Genomic DNA, 18372 nt, shown 5'->3' with positions numbered 1-18372 from the left:
TGGGCAGTGTATCCAATATACACAATGTCAAGCTGGGAGCTTCAACCTCTTAATGCCAACAGTTTTAAAACAGGCTCCTTCAACTTTACATGACATAGCCACAGTCTTTCTGGTGGTGTTCTTATGCTATTCAGGACTGTGAATCTCCCAGGTGATGTTCTACGGTCCCCTTCCACAACCTTCAATCATATGAACAAACTGGTATTTTAAAGCATTGTGCTATAAATACAGATCTGCACTTCTAGAAGCCACAGGGCCACACGTGTATTCCATGTATAACCCTGCATGTCCCACGTGAAGTAAGCCTTGTCACACTAGGTTCACTAGTATTTCTATTTACTGCATTTAAAGCAAGTATAAGAAAACTTCATTCCCTTGAAATGGTGCTTTTGCTGCACATTCTTCCCTTTTAATTCTATTCTGCTGCTCCATGCGGTTATGTTGAGCAGCTTTGCACTCTGGCTACTCACTGGCTCTTAGAGTTCTCCTAGACATTCTGTCCCTAGTTAAAAAACAAAGCAGATACTTATCTTCCTAAGGCGGCAGACTGCAAAAAAAGTAGTAATTGAGGAGCTTCAGTTATACACAACAGAATGCAATTGCTTATTATTCTGGACTTTGAGCAGATTCCAAATTAATCAGAGGCTTCCAGGCAGGAGCTCTATTTTCTGGTCACCTGCTCTGAGTGGTGGGCAGTTTTATGCCAGTTCCAGGCAAAACACTGCAAAGTTTGAATGTGAACGAGACACTCTACTACAGAGCAGTTGGATCAGCAGCAACAGTAGACTACAAGAAGCAGTTTTCCCTCAGCCTCTAATTGCACCTTCATCCTAAGATGTCATCATGACATTCAATTGAAGTTAATGGCCTTTTTGGAAAAATTATTATTTTGCTTTGAGGAAAGAAAGGATAGTGAAAATGCTGCAGTCTCTAATCTTAATGCAAATGAGCTGTCAAGAAGGGCCATTTCAAGAGATGACCACATCATTGTGACCTAGTTCAGAAAAAGTAAAAACAAAAAGCCAAGGAAGTTGGCTTTTTACCATCATGTGCCAAAGCCATTCCCTACAGTCTGCTGCAAGTTTTCTGAAAAACCACAAAAACAAATTGTCTGCCTCAAACAGAATGATTATTAAATGTTAACTCATTTGAAAAATCCTGTCTTATATTTCAAAACATTTAGAGATTAACAAATTCTTATTCTCTCTCAAAGGATCACATGGAATGAGCTATACAAAGTTTTACCTGTTTTGTAAATCATCTCTCAATGGACCTAAGCAGGAAACAAATTCTCACATCAAAAGCATAAAATGACACAAGTACCATCATTCTCCAAAGAAGGACAGAATGACACTCTACACTGCTTTCTTCATTACATCCTTCTTGTCACTGAAAAGTTCTCCTCTTACTCCCCAAGACAGAACATGAGCTTCAGAGACTTTATTACCTAGGATTTTTATTCCCTTAACTGACATCTCATTACACGAGGGCCACGTGCCTCCTGTACATGCATGTATATACACACATACATACATACTTTCTTTGTCATCTCCCCCAGTCCATACACACAGGATCAATTTTATCTTCTGTCTCTCTAACCACAAAGATTATCATCCTTTAAGCTGCAGGCACTGAGTCACACGCTATTATAAATTTTAATAGTCTATCAAATACTAAAAATAATTTCTGCAGAGATTAGATTACTGTCCAGGAAAAAAAAAAATATTATGCAGAGAGAAATGCCATCATTTCATAAAACATATTTGCAAATGTGTCTTAATAGAGGATAAATAGATAGAAGTAAGTTTCAAGTAAGCATCACTTTCTATTGCTCAAGTATTTTCCAGATGGGAAAGCTAGAACTGTTATACTTGGGAACCCAAACCACAGCTCCACAAAGGGAAAGTTTCTGTTACATGAAAGTTTATAATGAATTAATGTGTTGGAAGACCAGCCTTATGAAAAGAAAGCACAGCAACAAACTACAAAGACATTAAACACACCAGCATCAAAGAAGGGAAGAGGAACTTGTAAGAAACACTAAGAGAGTAATAGCCACAGGCAAACCTGAGACCATAAAAAAAAAAAAAACAACAACAACCCAGAACCAAAACAAAAAGCATCAACAAAAACCAACACATATATGAGAAGTCATACAGATGCCTTCCATGGTGAACTGTGGGAATTGCTATAATCAAAACTCAAAGTAGCATCACTGTAATCGACTAATTAACACAATAGCTCTAAATGCTGCAGTAAAGCAGACAGAGAAGAGACTGCAATAAATATGTATACATAGGATACAAGTTTAAGACAAACAGCTAGAGTGAAACCGTGTAATTACCTTTGGTTCAGGTTAACCCAACAAGTGTTCATTTGGTCAGTGGTTTCCTTCACCCTCCTCGTGTCATCATCACGATATTCTCGAAGAAGTTTATTAGAAAGATCATTGAATGCAGCTACTGTGATGTCACCTCTATGCAAATCCTGTACTAACAGCTAAAAAGAAATTCCAGAATGAGACAGAGGAAAATTAAAAATCATGCTATTTTTCATATTAAGCATTTTATCACATTGTAACCCCCTGGTTTTGCCTTTTTTTTTTTTTTTAAGTGCAACTTTTTAATCTAGAAGAAAATCTTAAAATCTACAGATACTAACTGTCCTGGCAATGAACCAATGGAAACACAATTAAGAGAGGAAAAATTATGTTTGCCAGGATGGCCAAAGACCAGAAAAATCCTCTTCTGTGTTTTACCAGCTAACAGAAGAAAAAGCAGTTCCATATTTTTAGTAGCATTCATAAATTTAGATTATGCTAATAGTGAAATAAGCAGCAGCTAAAAGTGGCATACAGGAATTGCATAGCATGAGAATTTGATTTCACTGTTTTGTTGGTTTGTGGGGTTTTTTTAAATAAAGAAAATATATTTGATGTGTTTGCTTATTGTGGCAGGATATTCATAAGATGCCTTGACTTTACAGAATCCTGAATTCAGGATTATTTCTAAATGGAAAAAAACAGATTTGCATATACATGTCCAGTGCTATCTAACAATCTCAGTACTATATGGTTGAGCACAAACCTACTTTCACTTAGGAAAGCAAAGCAGACCTAATCGTCCATTTCCTGTCCCTGCTCATCTAGAGAAAGACAATAAAAAGCACACAATTTTACTGTTTACTGAAATAGCTATGGATCAATGAGTAATTCTCACATCCATACTCCATGCTTCTTTCCACACTCAGCTGCACCCCAGCCTTTTCCCTTCATAACTATATAAATGTGTGTGTATATATATACACAAACACACTTTTTTTAAACTCTATTATAGCCCTCTTCTAAATCATGCACTGGTAAGAGCCCCTCCCCATCTCTTCTCATCTGTGCCAGCTACAGCCTGCCCTTTTGCTGACAGCCACCAGGACAAAGGACAAACAGACTTACTGATATACCACAGCAAATGCACTGTGATATGAAAAGCAGCAAAGATAGCTTAGGTTGGCAGGGGGGAGGAAGCGTTGAATGCACCTGGCATCCATCAGAAGTGAAAGTCAGGATAATTTTAAATAACTTGGTCCATTCATGGATTTCCTATTGTTAATAGGTTGCTATGAAGAAATAAGTGCTACATTCTGTGGCTGTGTGATTAAGCTTCTATTGATCTGAGGCTCAAGCTTTTTGCATAACAGCATTTATTGGATGCTACTCTATACCCATTTCAGCTACGCTTACCAAAAGACATACATGTCAACTATTTCCCTTCGAGAAAGCAATTCTCAGGAATTCTGATATATATAAAAAATAAGGAACATTTAAAATATATTATGCCCAAAAATAATCAGAATTGCCAAATCAGTCCTATGACTGAACTGTATATTTCTACATCAATTGAATCTTGTAGCATTACTGAGGAGCCTGATGAGGGGAAAAAATGTAGATGTTCTTACTTTGTTGTCTGCAATCCGTTTGGTGAGCATCTCTTTTGGGGACTGCAGGAGCATACGCAGACGGATCTCACACTGCTCCATGAGGTGCTCCATTTCTTGCCTCTGCTCATCCCACTGCAGGCTGTCTGTCAGCATGTACTTCAGCTGCTGCTGCCGCACCTCCACACCATGCTGAGTATTGTCCCACTGGTTTTTCACCCTCTCCACTGTGGAGGACAATACAGAATACGAAAAACCAGAGGCAAACAAGTAGTCATAACTACCACTTCATTGTCAGGACAAGAGGCAATAATACAATTCATTCTTGAAAACAGTGGTTTCCATGTTCAGTATTTCAGTTCTCCATATAGTTTACACAAGCAAACAAAAAATGCAGGTGTTTGGCTACCTCTTGTTTAAGCAGGTCAGCATGCAGATAACAAGTATTATTTCTGGAATATTTCAAAGGCCTTATTTTACTTTTTAAATACACACATGTGGGAGGCAAATCTGTCGCAGAAGCACTGCAGAGATATGCCAGCAGCAGCACTCCAAGGAGCACAATTTTAATGTGATGGCTATACCAGCAAGTCATCTTTGTGCATCTGCAACTAAACAAATTGCAAATAAACAAATATTTACTGTTTAAGTCTGGATAGCTTATACAAAGTGAACTAAGCTTTCCAGACCACTCTCTGTTGAGTGCAGTCTAGTGGCACCTATACTGCTATTTTGGTCAAGGCTGAAAACTCCAGTAACAAAAAACTAATACTTTAATTCCACCACTGGTTTCTACAGGCTTATGTAGATTACACAGCAGAACAGAGAAGATATTGATCACACCCCATTTTCTTCAAGTAGCCTGTTTCTTTCTCAGTAGAGTTACATTAGATGATCGATAAATAGGTTTTAACCTTTAATAAACAAAGGGTGAAAGAGACATGGTAAGAGCCTAGAATAAAAAAGTCAGGGAAAGCAGTAATTCTGCTTTGGAGAGAAACTAATAACATCATAGATTTCCTTAATACTCACAGACCAATAAAAAGTATTACTTGAAAGTCTATAGACGTAGAAACAGTTTCCTAATTACCTGTCATGACAGTTAGTAGGAATACATTATATCACCAGAACTAAAGACTAAAAAAGTAAATGTAAACCGGCAAACAAAGAAAAACGAAGCTGGATTTCTTGATTATACCTGTGCTCTGAGCAGCAACAGGTAGGCAGTACGTAACACATCCACTATATTTATCTTCCCAGTAAGTATGCAATTTTATTAGAAAAATAACTCTAATTTGATACTTGGGTCACTTCAGTCTTCCATGTAGCAGGAATGCCCAATGTTGCAAAAAGCTAAAATCACTTATGTGTCAGTTAACTGTATCTTTTGCTTTTTTTTTTAAAAACCTTTTACAATTATACAAAGCTATTATGCTTGATCTGCTTGGGAAGATCTGAACTTAATGCATTCAACAATATGCTGTTCAGTTTCACAGAGCTCTCAGACTGTGACTGTGAAGCTCAGTTGTCAGAATAACTGTACTACTGGTGGACAAATCCAATAATCTCTGCAATATGGATTAGTCAATTTCAGCCCACTGGCAAATCTTGGATTAATTTTCAGACATGACATAGGTCATGCTAAATGAGCACTTAGTAAAAAGCTTCAGTAACCTAACAGGAAATAATAAGTTCTTACAAAAAAAAAAAAAAAAGGAGAGAGAGAGAAGTTACTATATTGGATAACAAGCACATTCAAAGGAAATGGGCAGCTGCTTCAGTAGTACCACCAAAACACCATCAAAACAGCAAAATCAAAACCAGCAGGAGTTAAGAAAAGGCTATAACTCTGTGTGCTGTCTAATGAACTGCACAGAAAAAACTCCTAAAATTTTAGGCTCTCCTCACAAAGGTGGAAGGAAAGAAATATCCCTGAGAAACAGCTGCCTACAATAGCAACTTGGTTGCAATTGATAGATTTTTGATGTATTATTATTATTGGTTTTGTTGCTATTATAATACTGTTGTTGGAATATTTCTTAATATATTTTTTCCTGTTTGATAGGCAGGTTAACATTACTCTCTGCACTGTTGACATATTTCCACTTTCTTCTGTTTCTACCAAAGCAGGACAGAAAAACAGTGAAATTCTTGGTAGCCTCAGTGCTCAGTGGGTTCAATACACAGGATCCCAGAAAAAGTTGTCAGGGCCACCAGTCTGGTATCAAAGGCAGAAAGATTGGAAAGAATTCCTGATGAGACTGTGTTTTTAATTTCCAATGTCCATGCAATAATTGGAAGGGAAGTTACAGAGAAGGACGCTTTTCTCTGTTTCTGTAATCTTAGCTATTTGAGTAATTAGGCTTCATCTAACAACATTCAGCAGGCTCACAAGAGTTTGTAGGACATCGATATATTCCCCTCAGTTTCTAAACAAGGTGCATAAGCAGACTTGAGCTTCACTGTTCTTCAAATAGCAAAGTTTTCCTTACAAATGTCTGTAGCAACAAAACCGTCAATTTTTTTCATGTTTCAGGTAGCAAAATCTTCACATGCATCTAGGGTATCTACTGGAAACTTCTTCCATTGCAGCATGCACAGATTCGCTGTTCCCACCTTAAATGGGCGTGACTATAAGGGAACTCAAATTTTCCACATATATACACTCAAATTGTCCACATTCCTTTATCCCTCGTTCACCATTTTTAAAGAATCAAGAATGTTTTATGACTGATCTCATCTTCCCTTGCTGACTGACTCTCATGGACTACATAAATATTATTCTATTCCAAGTTTCCACCTGATCCCTAGTTCTGAAAAACTGCACAACTCAGGCCATATTAAGAACCTTATGAAGGTTGACAGGGTCAAGTGTAAGGTCTTGCACCTGGGAAAACATAACCCAGAATGCAGTTCAGACTGGGATCCACTTGGCTATAGAGAAGTTCTGTGGAAAAGCACTTGGGGTCTTGGCAGACAATAAGCTCATACGATTAGTTCCTTTTATCAATAAATAGAAAAAATCCTCATCCTTAGGTCTGTTGCTGTCAAGTAACTCAGTCTTCATAAGATATTACCAAATCCTCACAAAAATCTTTACTTTTGCGTTTTAAAAAATGTCCAGTCAAGTGGCAATTCTTGTTCCAGGCATTTTCATTAGACTGTGAGAGCAAAAGCCACTTAGCTGCTAAGGTTTTCATTTGTTCAAGGAAGGTAAATTCAGTTAGGCTCAAAATCAAGAACTTAAGATATGAAGATTATTTTACTGTCTTTGAAACACTGTATTTACAAACACATAACGGAGAAACTTACATTTTTCTGTGATCACTGTCCTAATGTCTGTACTGGAAGTTTTATTTTTCAAATTTTGAGCCAATGTAAAAACAGAATCAAGCTGAGGGTGCCGCTGGTCCAAATCTGCCTTTGTTACCTGTTGAGAATTAGGAGACAATTTAAGTCAAAAAAGCATAATGTAGTCAACATCATCTGCATTACTTGTAGATAAAACAAAACATGCATTTATTGCCACAATAAATGCACAAGTAAGTCTAACCCTTGAACAGTCACAGTATTATAGCACTGCTTTAAAAATAAAAAATATGCTGAAATACAGTTACTGAAAATCCAGAATTGAAGGCTAACCTGTACAAACCACACAGTTACCACAGTCATTGCTCAATATTTTCCAGTATCTATTTGTCACTCTGCCATAACTTACTTTCCTCTTATCAAGCTCTGATTATTTATATGCTGGGGTGGGGGCAAGGGGAGTGGGGAGCGGCAGATGAAGAAGGAAAAAGCAGGGAAGAACAATCAGGCTGCATATTGAATAAAAGCAGGTGTTGTTTCACTATGGCAAGGTACTGGAAGCCCATATTACACATATTACACAGGGAAAAGAAAGTGTTTCCAAAGTTACTGTACATCATATTATTGTTTCAAATTCCAGATTGTTAGACACCCACAGAAAAATTCTAGCACTTTTTTTAGCCTGCAGCTTTTACTCTGCAGTTACTCATGTTAATTGATAACAAGTAAAATAAAATGAACCTTAATGGTAGCATACATCTCAAAAATACTGCCTTTAGTCATCGCTCAGCATAGCATGAGCTATCAACAGAAACAAGCGTTTACATCATAAGCATTTATGTTATAACTTTTAATAATTTTAACATGTCTCTGAAAATCAGTTTAGTCTAACAGCAACACAACAAAACTCATTAGAAACCACTGAAGAGTGGATCATAAAGGTCTACCTCCAAGCAAATAAGAAACTGCTCCAAAATCTTCAGCATAAGCTAGCTATTCATTCCCCAAATAAGTCTTTTTCAGCAATATTTTGTTTAAAACAAAAATAGCAGTGCCTAGCTCACATCAGGACACAGGAATTAACAGAATGTAATAGAGGGGAGAATGGTGTAAGAACGACAGCATTAAAGGTAAAATTTTCAAGTTATGCATTTAGTGCCACCAGCTTCTTTTATTTTCTTTTTTTTATTAAACACATGTAAAATCTTTACTGAATGTACAAACTGTTACAGTGTGAGCCAGTTTTCCAATCCACTAGCCATCACAAACACACATACTTTCAGTCGTGCAATAGTCCGATTGATCTCTTCGGCATTTCCCACAGTGACTACGTTTGACTTGAGCATCTGGTCAATCAATACCAACCAGTCAGCCAGTTCAGTCGTAGTTTTATCCAGATCAGCAGGTGCAGAAAGTTCCAAAGCCTGCTGAGTCTGAACAGGAATTTCCAATGAAGAAGATACTAGCACCACCTTTTGGACATCTGAAACAGAGTGTGGAGATTTTGTTAAAGAAAAAAACAAAACATGGCCACATGTGCAATTGCAGGAGTTACAGGGTTTTTTTTATTTTATTTGTATTTAAATTATTTGTATATCTTTTGTATTTCATTTATTTGTATTTTAGGCATTTTATCCACCAGAAACTAAGTAATCAGAAATTCCTTTTGCTTTATTTTCTTTAAAGGCTATTAATTACTGCATTGCATGCCAAAGGCTCACCCAAATGATTCAGTCTAAATTCAAACAAGAAAAAAACCTGCAAAGGCAAAATGACGTGAGGCTAAACACTCTTGGACAGGAAGGGGAACTGACCCTTATAAAACCTAAAAAATAATCCTTTCATTTAAGATAAATTTCTAGAATCATCTTCCTCACTTTTGTGTTATGTAACAGAAAGGTTTTCCCCACTCTTGGCTCAGAATTCACTTTAGCATAAGGAAATTAGTTACTCCAATAGATTCTTCATGGACTTGGCAATATGCCACTGTCCTAAGAAGGGACAGATGCCTGCTAGTTCTGCCCCATCCTTTCTGTCTTTTTAACCCGACACTGCAAAAAAGTGAGGAATGTGCTGAACAGTAGGATTTGCTTCAGAAGCTGTTTGGTTGTGTTCTAGTTCCAAGAAAACACTAAATTAAATCAAGCTGGACCATTAATATCACACACTTGCCTCAAGCAATGAAATACAGGAGATTTACAGAACAAACACCCTGTATGAAAGAAAAACAAGGTGAATCAAGGTTTTGAAAGGCTTAAGAAAAAGTTGGTTTTCCTTCATTACATTTTGTTTCCTGTTGCTGGACTGACAAAAAAATAAAAAAAGTTAATTTGCTGAAGTTCCAGCTGCAAATTCTTTCAGGCAAGGGCTGTCTTTTTTACGTAGTTTTCTAAAAAGGCGTCCTAGACATCTTGTTTACACTCTTTATCTACTGATCTGCCACCTACAACTTTAAAAGTTCAGGATAAATGTATCTAGTATGTGAGAAAGACCTACCTGTGTTCTTACTGAGCTGAAAGATGTAGAATGGCCTTTATTTATAGGACTGCAGATATTCTGCATGCAGGTGATACTTTACAAATAATTAGCCATAGGGAAAGCTTCTAGTGGATCTTCATTACTTAAAGGCATGACCACAAGGCACAAAACCACAGGAAACCAAGCTGTCATAAACATAACTATTTTGGTTTTTATTCTGTACCTAGTACACTGACTCCTGATGAGGAGGCCTAACCTTTACTAAGACATTCCTCCATTACAAAACTCTTAAGGGAACCCCAAATGACTCGCCCAATACTGAACAGCAGAATGACTTTTTCTTTAACTATTTCCATCTCTCTCATACTAACATGAATGGAGCCCCAAGTACAGCTATGGAAAATACTTCCTACTTCCACTTGCTTAAGTGCATAGATAAGGTTTTCCTTTTTTCCTTTTTGGATTGTTTTTGACCACAAAGAAGATTAAACAATCAAGCACAAATGACTGCTCACTTACCAGAAGGCTTTGTCTGTGTAACAAGATGAGACTGCCCAACAAATGCCTCCAATTCCCTCACTCTGTCAGGCACCTCTCTGAACACCTACAGCCCGGCATAAAGGAATAAAAAAATTAAGACAACCTAGACTAATAGCAAAAAAGTAGTCAGTTATTAGAAGACAAAATATTCTACACCATGCTTGCTGCAATGGCACATCTCAGGTGTATTTCAATGAATTTTTTTCAAGACATCATTTAAAAACAATAAAAATGCAAAGAGGTACTCAAGTTATTTCAATATATTCAAGTGTCTTACCTATATCTTGGAGAGAAAAAAAAAAAATTATTGTGGACAGGTTGTTTACATGTTTTTTACTGCCTAAGCATCAAAGCTATGACTCATCATTTGACTACACTTTGAAGGAAAGACAACACAAAACGTGATTTGTGGTCATCAGTGACAGGAAAGTAGAGAAACAGAGAATTAATTTAAAGAAAAAAATACTACCACTAAACTCTGTTGTAGTGCAGACAAATTTGTCTATTTTGCTTTTAAAATTATAGAAATGCAATATACAAAGTGGGGGGTGGGGGGGGTGGAAGTCCCCGTTTTTATGGCTAAGCAGATTAAAAGAGGTATTTTATTCTTACCTTGAAATATCAAAAGTCCATTTCCCCAATAAATTCCTACTTCTCTAATCCATAATATGATCTTAGATATTTCTATGCCTTTTTTTACCTAGTTCTCCAGGCTCTGCTTGAAAAAAATCTGGTTTTACTCTAACCAGTGAATTCTTTTCTTCTCATACACTTGCCAATGAGATTGAGCACTAGTGTTTCTAATTTACAGCAGTTATGCTCAAGAAGAATCCCAGACACACTTGATAAGATTTTCTCACTAAGCTTTACCACAGCTTGCTTTGTCTTCCTTTTCACTACTGCAAACATCCAACTTCCCTATACAGCAAAGGTTTATTGTTACTCTCTCAATTTGAAATGAATACATTACTGTTTTTCTCAAATAAGTGAAATATTTTTGATCCAGTTGTTTAAAAGAAAGCCAATACAAATTCAACAGAAAACCTAAGCTAATAAGACTAATTAATTCTGAGGGAAAAATGCCTCAGAATTTTCACATAGACGTGAATTGGGGCTCACTTCCTGAACGTGACTTAAAAGACATTTTATGTACACGTCACAAATCTATAGCAAAGAAAGCAACCATTCTGAATATAACACTATATTTGCAACTTCAGGTACAGAATGCTGAAGAAATCCACACCTTATTCCACCTCACATTGAGGGACTGCAGGCAATCAGAAAGTTTCTCTTTTTCCTGAAGATCAACATTTTTATCCAAAAGCACTTCAGGTTCAGTTCTGTTCAGCCACTGCAGATTGTCTCCCTGTACTTCCATCTCCATATTTAAGACCTAAAAGAGACAGAAGAGTTTTGGACTTAAGTAAAATGCATACATGCTTAAAATGCATACATGCTTAAGTAAAATGCATACATGCTTAAGTAAACTTGGGGGGAGGGAAGCTTTCCTTTAACTCCAATATTAGAAATTTCCCTTGAAATATATAACAGAAAAACTTCTATTTTTATTTCTATGCTCTGTCTAGAAATCACTAAAATATTTATTTGAATATCAACATTTATTGCTATTTGGGAAAAAAACCTCCAAAACTACAAATAGCCAAGGTACCCATACAGCTTCACACCATGCACATGGATTCTGGTATCACAAAGATGGTGCTGTTGATCACCTCTGGTTACACTATGTGCACCCAAAAGTCAACACATTGTCTATCAAAATTGTTGGCTACATTCATAAAATAAAATAGAATAGTAAAACTAAAGGCCCACTCCTGACGTGTTATACAAGTACATGGTAGATCACTACAAGGTACATTACTCTTAAGGAAATGTTCTCTAAAAGTGTTCTAAAACTAAATATAACCTTACAATCTCATTTTAATCAGCCTTCCATAGCCACCTTTCTCTTTAAACATGGAAGCACAGACAAGATTCTGAAAAAAAATTTTAAAAGTGTATGCTTGTATTCCCAGTGGCTTTAAATTAATTGACCATGAGCACTGTGAAGTAGGAATCACAAAACTTGCCTTTAAAGCACTAAAATAAAAAAATAACAACATGTAATACGTATCATGGAGGTGCACGCAAAAAACTGACAGGAACACAGGGATGGAAGGGAGATCACTGAACAGAGTACCCTTCTACAGTAAGCACTATATCAAATAGTCCTTTCCTAAATTTTTGCAGGTCTACCTTAAAAGATTTTTTTTTCCAACATGTTAGATCCTTTTTAATCAGAGGCTGCTCCAGAAACTCTATTTAGAGATCTCATTCTCATTCCCAGACTGCATTTATTCCTCACTGACCTGTTAACACCTGTTATCCCCACTATCCTACACCAGCCTTTAAATACAGCTCAGCTTCCCCAGACTTTCTTATCATCACATCCCTTCTCACTGTTCTTTATTTAACTAGACAAAGCAAGGCAAGCTCCAAGACCCTGTGCAGATGAGGAATTCTTCACCCTTCTGGAAAGCCCAGCACTCAGTACATGTTCTATTGCAAACTCACCTTCTCTTAATATACGTAACCAAAACTATCAACACATTTCTGCTTCCAGGGAAGCAAGCCAGTACTTAATATTTCCGTACCAGTGTTTCTCTAGTAAATTCTGCTCTTTCCCCCATTTTTCCAATTCTACCTTTCACTTCAGGCATCTATATTCAGGTAAATGACAAGAAACATTAAACTTTTATAATAGTCAGATAGTCAATACTCAACTGACATGAGATAAATTGTTTAGACAAAAACAGCTACAACTACTTTACATAATTTATACACTTCTGTAGAAAGTTCAAGCCTGTCTGATTTAGTCTAACAGGTTGTTTTTAAATTACTAATTTCTAAAAAGTGAGCAAGCACACTTGTTGGATTAACTACTCCTTCCATTCTTTTAGGATTCCAGAAACATACTCCTTCACACATTCTACAAGCCAAAGATATCCTGTTGTCAAAGCCAGACAAAATAAACAGGAAAAATACACAAATAAATATGCATCCAAATTGTTGACTTCATCACTTGAAATTACCAAAACCCTTAAAGTTTAAAAAACAGGTTAAACAAACTATTACACATGTAACAAAGTATTAAAGCTGCCGAGTAAACGGAAAAATTAAACTTACTTACCATTTTAAGCTTACTGACTTTTTTTTGCTTAATTTTGATAATTATGAAGTTGACCTGGAGACACCATCTCCAGTGAAATTCCACTTCCTAAATTTTATCAGTTGTACATATATTTCTCACTTTCTGATATATAGCCACCATTTTCTGGGTAGATAACACAGCTATCTCCTAAACCAAATTTCATCACAAGATTCATCTTGCCTGTGTAAGTAATCTCACCAAACTGCCTCACACAATCAGAATGCTTCTTCAGCTATTTTCAATGTGAAAATTCCCCTCTCCAAAAGCCGTGTTCTGATACTTTGTACAAGGTGTACATGTGCATACACACAGACACACTAATTGATCTTGCCTGTAATTCTCTCAAGTTTTCTTCACGGTTGAATGTAAATCTTGTGTCCAGAGCATTTTCTACATTTTCCAACCAGCAACGCAGCTCATCGAGCTTCTTTCTGTACTCTATCAGCTGCTGATTGTCTCCTTTTAGCCTTAAAAAGGAAAAAAAAAAAAAATTTGCATGCATTTCTGCAATCAACACAGCATGTCAGTCCTACATCACTTCTAATGCAACATAGTCATGCGTTTTTCACTGGTTGAGCATTTTTACAGGATCCATTTTGGTATTCAAAGGATGCTATTGTCATCATTAAAATGCAAGATACCTGCAAATTAATACTATCACATTAAAAACAGATAAATTTCTGTTACAAAGTCACAAAATACACTTTTGAGAATATGCAGAAAACATTAAACATAAGTAAATTGGGCCTAGTTACTGTAAGTGACTATAAGGCCACTCTTAGGGAAAGTATTAGAAATGTCACTAAACCTCCCCAAGAGAAAAAGTACCCTAAATCACACAAAGCTTTAGTGGAACTAAATAGTTAACAGAAATTAGAAAATACATTTCTAAATGTATCAGGAGATGTTAAAAATGTAAAATTATATAAATAGCCTCAAAAATTAGGTATTCATTCCAGGGATTTATCTTTACACAATTTTTTAGCAGAAGAACAGAGGCAGGACCTTATATTCACAGGTACACTGAAAGTTTGTGTATTTATCTCAGACAACCTTACTCTTTGATCTTTTGAAGTAAATTTAAGGCTACTTAAATTTTAAAAAAGATTATTAAGGGAGTGGAATATCTCCCTTATGAAGAAAGGCTAAGGGAGCTGGGTCTCTTTAGCTTGGAGAAGAGGAGATTGAGCAGTGACCTCATTAATCTTTACAAATATGTCAAGGGCGAGCGTCAGGAGGACAGACCCAGGCTCTTCTCCGTGATAGTACAAGGGGCAATAGGTGTAAGCTGGAGCACAAGAGGTTCCGCGTAAACATGAGGAAAACCTTTTTCACTGTGAGGGTGACAGAGCACTGGAACAGGCTGCCCAGAGAGGTTGTGAATTCTCTTTCTCTGGAGACATTCAAAACTGGCAGGGGGGTTGGAGTTCATAATCTTTCGAGATCACTTCCAGCCCCTAACATTCTGTGATTCTGTGTGGTTCTGTGATACTTCAAAATGGATTTTCATTTTGTTCAGAAAATATCTAGTGAGGTGGATTAAACTGTTGCAAACACAGACCTAAAGATCTTTTCTTATAGCATTGTGGAAGTCAAAAGAACAACGAAAGTGTTTCAGTTAGTGTATCTTTGACAATGTAAAAATAGAAATCTAGGTAAAGTACTCACAGTTGTGTTTCAGCCAGAGAAAGCAGCTGAGTATTCCTTCCTAAAAAAGTCTGGCTTAACAATGACATTATTTTATAAACAAAGGAAAATTGTAGCAGAAGTACTTTTGTGGTTGTCATTTGTTGCGCTGTGTTAAGCACAGACTCACTAAGCAGTCAGTTGCAGGTACATTTATAATAAATTGATTCTAGGAGACAGTTCAAAAGACAGAGGTCTTGCAATGCAATAGAATGTACTATCTCAAGAGTCTTCTAAATGAGGTTCTCATCGTATCTGGTCAGACATCCAAATTTCTGATTAACTTATTACCTCTGTTGTCTATCCATGACCTCTGTGGTGATTGCTTTCCAGCGTCTATTCAATCCCGCCAGCTTCTCCTGCAGGAAGCTCCCATCTGTAGCAGACAGTTTCTGTATTATCCCTTCCCCAGTTCGGTTCAAAACTGAAATGCTGGCCTGATGGCTGCTGACTCCCTCTTCAAGTTCCTGTCAGAAACATACAAGCCACACAGAATTTTATTACTGACCTAAAGTGACTTTGATCTATGGCTTATAATATGCAGGATGAAGCAATATTATTTTACTAAAACAGGCACATAAAACCATCTTACTTAAAATTGGATGCTGTTGATTTCAGTTATTACGAGTCTGTTGTTGAATGTAGTTCAGCTTCCTACTGAGAGTCACAAAAAGATAATGGCAGAATAGCCTGCTGAATACTACTTAGGATCATAAGAACTCATTTAAACCATTAGTGCTAGAATCCACACTCACATTTTGTTTCTTCCCTCTTAATGTACAGCACTTCCTATTAGTGTTACCAGAGCGTATGAATTTATTTTAACTAGTTATTTTCATAAACTATGTCCCTGACTACATCTGTAACTTAACAGCATTTTAGCTAGGATGGCTGTGCTGTCATGGTCCCCAGAGATCAGAGAAAATCTATGAAAACACAGGAATTCAGAAGGTATGAGAATCAAACCTTGAAGTATACCTAACAGCCACAAAAAAATCTTACATTGTTTGTTAAAATTTCATTGCAACTACAACTCAAGCAGCAACAGGGACAAAATACAAACTGCGTGTTAGGCAGAACATACATTTCTTGAGCAACCCATACCTAACTCTTGGATAACCATTCTTTCCAACAGAAAAAAAAAAAAATCTGATCCTTAAAATTATGTTTTCTACTCCTTAAAAGGAAGTGATTTAGCTAAACAGAAAATATCTCTCTTCCGTAATTATGAACTAGAAAAACACGAGGGAATTAAATTCCAGAACTGAAGTCAGAAACACTCAAACCGAAGACATCTGTTACTGGAATCTTCTCTTTTTCTAGATTGCTTAAACAAGGCAGGTTCTTGAAAAGTCATTAGTTAGAAAAAATAATTTGCTAAGTTATAATTGACCACTGTCAGGGTCCTTATTTTTATTACAAGTAGAAAACAAGTGCAATAATACACTAGATTTCTTTACTTATTAAGGTATTTTCAAAGCTGTAATGAAACTTATAAAACAACAAAAATTATGCCAACATTTGAATTATCACATTATCTCAAACCCATCTATCCTAAGAGCCATCAGAAATTCCCCTAATATAAGCAAGAGTTGAGACCTTTCCTGAGAATAATTTTAAACTGCAATTGAAAATTAAATTTTAAGAGTTATCACTTTTTAAAGTGTAATTTCACAGCCTTATTTCAAATCTGTATGTCTATATAGAAAACTAGAATTTTAGACAAAAATTGCACATTTTCCAGCTTGCTTATTTTTTTGCACAAATCATACATACCTGCTGATGCAGCCCAGCTGTCTGCAGCTCCAGGCTGCCATCTGGACCCCGGGCATCAGCTAATAACTCTTCAGCTTCTGTTATCCAGTGGGAGAGGTCATTGAGATCACAGTGGAACTGCCTCCACGCCTCTATCGCTCTATCAAAGCAACTGTTTGAAAACAAAGCATTGAAAAATTATCCAAAATGTGCCAGGGAAAAGGCTGCAGTTTCTATTCCAGTGAGTAGAAACTTTCCTTGTGAAACAGAAAGACTTGAGTACAGCCTGGTTAACAAGGTCCCAGTACTGAAGGCTTCCTGACATAGTAGCAGCTGGCACAAGCAAACAGCACAGACTGTCATTAACTTCCAGCTGAAGGAAAAAAGGGCAGTTCTAAGCAAACTTTTGTTTCTACCACTTAAAAAATAAAGATTGATTAGCTGCATCAAATTGGTCTGCAGAACCCTTTTTTTCTTCATTATAAAATGGTTCAGATATCAGACAGTGTGGAACATGAAATATGATTAATTGCTCAGATATTTTTTTAAAATTCATAAACCATGGGGTGCTGGTGCATGGAATTTAATAAGTGAAGGTAATTTTGATTATATAGAACTGTATTACCAGTGGGTCCGCATAAGTTGGTGTTATAGAAATTAATCACACCATAACTTAGCAAGCATTTCATTATTATTACTATCTTTGCAGCCTCAAATTAATACGCCACTTAACTTTGAGGGCAACATTTTCTAGCATGGAACAGTCTGAATTATCACAGTTAGAAGGTTATTTTTAACTAAAATGAGGGTTCTACTAGGTTAACAAACTAATAAAAACAGCCCAGAGATGCCAACTAAGAAAACTATGTCAGAAAGGCATAGAGAGTGTGGCTTGCTTTCTACTTGTTCATTGCTAACTCTATGTTAGCATTATAAAGCAAACAGGACAGGTGCCTCAAAGGACACAGAGCTTGAGATAAACAACATGAAATCTACATCAGTGCCAATAGACTGGATAATATCCCATTCCAAACTAAAAAAAAAAAAAAAAAATTAGTCTTCTTTAGGAAGCCAGATCTCCTGTTCATCAGAGGACCCTCTAGTGTGACATAAGAAAGATCTCATCTTTCCCATTATTTTTGTCTTAAACAATTTAAACAGAAAAAGACTCCAAGGTTACTGCTTGCATACAGATTCAATCTGAAATTAGCAACATCATATCAAAGATATCCAAAACCAAACTTTAAAGAGCCATTTAATCTATTTCCTTCACTAATTAATTTCAACGATCCAAGTTCCTATTGAGATTTTCATAACAATTATATCTTGTCATTATCATGATTGTCATTATTCTCTTGGTCCATGCAGGGCTTGTTTGTTATTGTTGTTATTATTATTATTCATGTGAGCCAATTCTAATAAAGAAGAGAGCTTTTTAAATCTCTACTTAATTTTTTCAGACCCTC

The 18372-nt window shown here is 36.3% G+C and overlaps 1 protein-coding gene across 10 annotated transcripts in view; it reads right to left on the bottom strand.

Annotated features, from left to right (window-relative positions):
- UTRN (utrophin) overlaps positions 1-18372 on the bottom strand; it is a 358149-nt gene that overhangs the window by 194933 nt on the left and 144844 nt on the right. For all 10 annotated transcript variants that reach the window (XM_051613510.1, XM_051613511.1, XM_051613509.1 and 7 more), the window contains 9 exons: positions 16928-17078; positions 15443-15618; positions 13797-13932; positions 11501-11650; positions 10237-10321; positions 8517-8722; positions 7243-7360; positions 3952-4157; positions 2345-2499 (listed from right to left, as the gene is read on the bottom strand). In XM_051613510.1, the coding sequence (XP_051469470.1) occupies positions 2345-2499; positions 3952-4157; positions 7243-7360; positions 8517-8722; positions 10237-10321; positions 11501-11650; positions 13797-13932; positions 15443-15618; positions 16928-17078 (1383 nt within the window). The remainder of the gene's footprint in view (positions 1-2344; positions 2500-3951; positions 4158-7242; positions 7361-8516; positions 8723-10236; positions 10322-11500; positions 11651-13796; positions 13933-15442; positions 15619-16927; positions 17079-18372) is intronic.

This window comes from Apus apus, chromosome 3 (genome assembly GCF_020740795.1).
Source record: "Apus apus isolate bApuApu2 chromosome 3, bApuApu2.pri.cur, whole genome shotgun sequence".
Lineage (NCBI taxonomy): Eukaryota > Metazoa > Chordata > Aves > Apodiformes > Apodidae > Apus > Apus apus.
Note: the sequence above shows the minus strand (reverse complement) of the source record. Positions and strands in the feature narration are given on the sequence as shown.